Source organism: Protomyctophum bolini (assembly GCF_963924005.1).
Source record: "Protomyctophum bolini genome assembly, chromosome: 11".
NCBI lineage: Eukaryota > Metazoa > Chordata > Actinopteri > Myctophiformes > Myctophidae > Protomyctophum > Protomyctophum bolini.
The window spans coordinates 20,456,451-20,460,161 of NC_137872.1; the positions used below are offsets into that span (position 1 = coordinate 20,456,451).

General features: G+C 43.8%; 1 protein-coding gene across 1 annotated transcript; it reads right to left on the reverse strand.

The window, feature by feature from the left end:
* Window positions 1-722: 722 nt before the first annotated feature.
* On the reverse strand, window positions 723-3,399 carry LOC308323238 (noggin-like). Its single transcript, XM_080774930.1, has 2 exons — window positions 2,579-3,399; window positions 723-1,957 (listed from the first exon to the last, which is right to left on the reverse strand). Exons 1-2 carry the CDS (start codon window positions 2,949-2,951, stop codon window positions 1,623-1,625), a joined length of 708 nt encoding a protein of 235 aa, XP_080631056.1. The 5' UTR covers window positions 2,952-3,399; the 3' UTR covers window positions 723-1,622.
* Window positions 3,400-3,711: the final 312 nt, after the last annotated feature.

The window sequence follows — 3,711 nt, forward strand, 5'->3', positions numbered from 1 at the left end:
AGAGTAGAATAAGAATCTAGTTTGACCTCTTACACTGCATATTATGCTACAGTATATGGCAAAATACCATAAGACCACGTTAAAGGTATATAGGGTAAGTGTTAAAAGGCTCAATATTCTGATGTGTTGAGATAACAGCAGTTTCCCCATCTCACAAGCTCTTACACAGAACATTTATGTTCAGTCATTTATATGTGTTGAGATAACAGCAGTTTCCCCATCTCACAAGCTCTTACACAGAACATTTATGTTCAGTCATTTCTATATGTGTTGAGATAACAGCAGTTTCCCCATCTCACAAGCTCTTACACAGAACATTTATGTTCAGTCATTTCTATATGTGTTGAGATAACAGCAGTTTCCCCATCTCACAAGCTCTTACACAGAACATTTATGAAAAATATAGTGCTTTAAACGTTGATGATGTTGATCTGAGATGAGATTATGCTTTTTACCACTTTCAGTATATTCCGGTGGGAACATTCCCCCTCGAAATACCTGACCTACAAGCTCACAAATTGTGAGGTTGTAGATCAGCTATTTTGGAGGAGACATGGTGTATAGACAGGGGGAAAAGCAGTCCTACAGAACCTACAGAACCGAGTACAGTCAACTCAGGTTAATTTGACTAAATCTAGAGGTTGTTTAATTATATTGCAATTATCATTGATGAGACTGATCGTTTCCAGAAAAGAGGGTACATAAAAAAGATACAGTTTACATAATTTTGTGTCGTTTTATTATACGAATATAAAGAATAAATAGCAGTTCTCTTAATTTACATGATAAAACAACAACACGCCGATATACAGATGTATCAACCGCAAAAGATAAAAGCAATTAACAATAAACCCACTTTGAATCTGAGGTGGATTTTCCGTTGTCCATAATAGGAAAACAGCAAGTCCTTATTATTATACGGCACTATGCGCGCCATCTCCATAAATACAAAATATATAACCAACATTTTTCCACAAATAAAAGTAGACTCTCTGGTTACACGTAATACTGACACTGTACAATAAGCTATATAAAAATGGCACCTCCTCATATACATAAAATACATTCCTACACTCTGTAGTGCATGTGAAAAATGAAACGTCACAAAAGAAAGAAATAAGCTTGATTTCTTCGTCGTATACAATGGCTCTCAGAATGGCGTCCATACAGGGACCCTCAGGGTTCCTTGAGGGCAGGACTTCCAAATGGACCTTTACAGATCAGTAATTCTGACAGTGCGCAAATGGAACCAAATGGACCCACGTGTATAGGGTCAACTTGGTTCCATGTTGCACACTGTCAGAGATATTATGGTCCTTGACATTAAGTAACCGAAGAGTAGGCACCATCGCTGTAAAGTAATAATTTGGAAAATGGTCTGAAGTAATAATTTGAACATTTCTACCAGTAATTATGGGCATAAAAAAATAATTGGGGGGTACATTTAGTCTGATAATGATGCACCATGCATCAAATCATATAGGCCAAATTCTGTACGAGGAATAGCCAATCTAACATTGAGTTGCCCACTCTTCTTGTATCCGAAATGACAATGTTTTGAGAACCACAGTCTTATGAAGACAAAAATAATAATAATCAAAAAACAAAGACAGAAAGTCAGTTCAATTCGAGCAGGAGCACTTGCACTCCGTGATGATGGGGTACTGCACTGGTATCCACGCGCACTTCAGCCCCGCTTTCCTCTGCGCGCACCGCCACCGCAGGATGGTGATGTGAGCGGAGCCGGACGGCTTGCACAGCATCCCCTCGGGCACCGAGCACGACCTGCGGCTCAGGCAGCTGCCGGAGCGCACAAAGCGCGGCCAGAAGCGCGTCCCCAGGTCGTTCCAGGTGTACACCAGCGGGCAGAAGGAGTAGGCCCACAGCCACTGCTGCAGCCGCCGCTTCAGCTTCTTGCTCGGCTTGTGCTTGGCCTTGTTGCCGCTGAGCTGCAGGCCTGTCACGATGACACACAATGAAAGTTGACCGTTATTGTCACGCAATGCATTGCAATTAATATGTTAATTGTGTTTGTTGGCATTGGAAATTGGAACATGAATGGACATTCCGTTTGCCTTTTAGGTTTCGTAAATAAAAAAGTACACAAGGCAGATATGACAAATAACTGAAATATACCAAGACAATACATTATAGCATGTATTACAAATGTTATACCGTACTTTATACGGAATAGCTGATCTACAAGCTTACAATGCGTGATGCTTGTAAGATCTGACATGTCGGATACAGCAAAATGTACACATATGTTTATTCATTGCTGCATCAATAAAAATAATAATAAAGTGTTTTAAAAAAAAAAGATTGTAGATCTGCTATTTCTGCATAATCATATATCGTCTGCTAATCCTGATATTTTGTCATAATCGTCATGTCATATATCTGCAAGCTTTGCCACTTCTGCTTTTTTTTATCTATACGAATATTTTTCAACATGGACACGATTATGACAAAATAATTGCATTTATACCTCAAATAATTGCGATTAGACGAGGCTATGCTACTATGTAGCCTATAGGCTAACTATTGTGACAGCGTCACAGCCCTAGTAGTCACATACCGAGCTGCACGTCGAAGTCCACCGCCTTGATCTCCTTGGGCATCAGCTGGATCGGCTGCTTCTGGACCTCGTAGTCGTCGGCGAGCTGCGCCGCCTCCTCGTTGCCGGCGGTGTACTTGTCCTCCGGCGGGTGCACGGACATGTAGCGCCCGTCGAAGTCTCCGCCCAGGACGCCCTTGAGCTCCGTCTCGTTGAGGTCGCGCTCCCGCGGGTCGAACACGGGGTCCGGGTCCTCGCGGAGCTCCACCAGCGGCAGGCTGTCGCTCGGGATGGGTCGGAGGAGGTAGTAGTGCTGGCACGTCCCCCTGTCCGCCACGAGTCCCAGGGACAGCACCAGCAGATACACCGCTACACAGTTCTGCGTTTGCTCCATGCCCCCCGAAATAAAATAAAAACACAATCGGATCTCACCAGAAAAGAACGCAGCTGATCCAGGTCCCAAGCTGTTTCGATTCGGGGCTGCGGTTTGTCTTGGAGTGCGCGCAATTACGCGTCGAGCCGGGATATATCCAAAGAATCACTTCTCCCTTCCCATGGCACCTGGTCGACCGATAGAGCCTAGAGAGGTGGATGCTTTTTTTCACTAAAACTAAATACCTTGATGTTTATATGTGGACTAAAAACCGTGTTGTAGGCCTAAAACTAACGAGATAATACACTTGGTATAAAATTCAATGTCCGTTGTGGTCCGTGCAGCGGTCCGGGTCAGTCAGTGGAGGAATGCATGCGCTCTTCTGCACACCACGGTTAGATCTGATGTCCTCCTCGACGCGTTTAACCTCTGCATGGTGATGGTGATGATGATGATGATGATGATGATGATGATGCTACTCTCACTGTCACAGGAAAGCTGCTGCAGCAGCGGTTATATCCTCACGAATCGTGATGTAATCCCCCCCCCCCACACACACACACACACACAGACAGACACGCGTCACACACGCACATTCACACACTTGATGTCAGCCTTGTTTGTTGGACATTCCCCGACGCACCTCCCGATCCTCCATCACCGATCGGGGCGGGGATGCAAGCAGATCGACTCAAGCAGCTGTACTGTAGCCTACTTATAATAAAGTACTTTGAAGTATTTTTACTTGAGTATTAAGATTTTTCAATCATTTACACTTTTA

Excerpts from the sequence above, each read along its gene's own strand:
- LOC308323238 (XM_080774930.1), bottom strand. The coding sequence starts at position 2,951 with ATGGAGCAAACGCAGAACTGTGTAGCGGTGTATCTGCTGGTGCTGTCC. Across the intron at positions 1,958-2,578 it reads GGACTTCGACGTGCAGCTCG|GCCTGCAGCTCAGCGGCAAC; the intron begins GTATGTGACTAC and ends TCATCGTGACAG.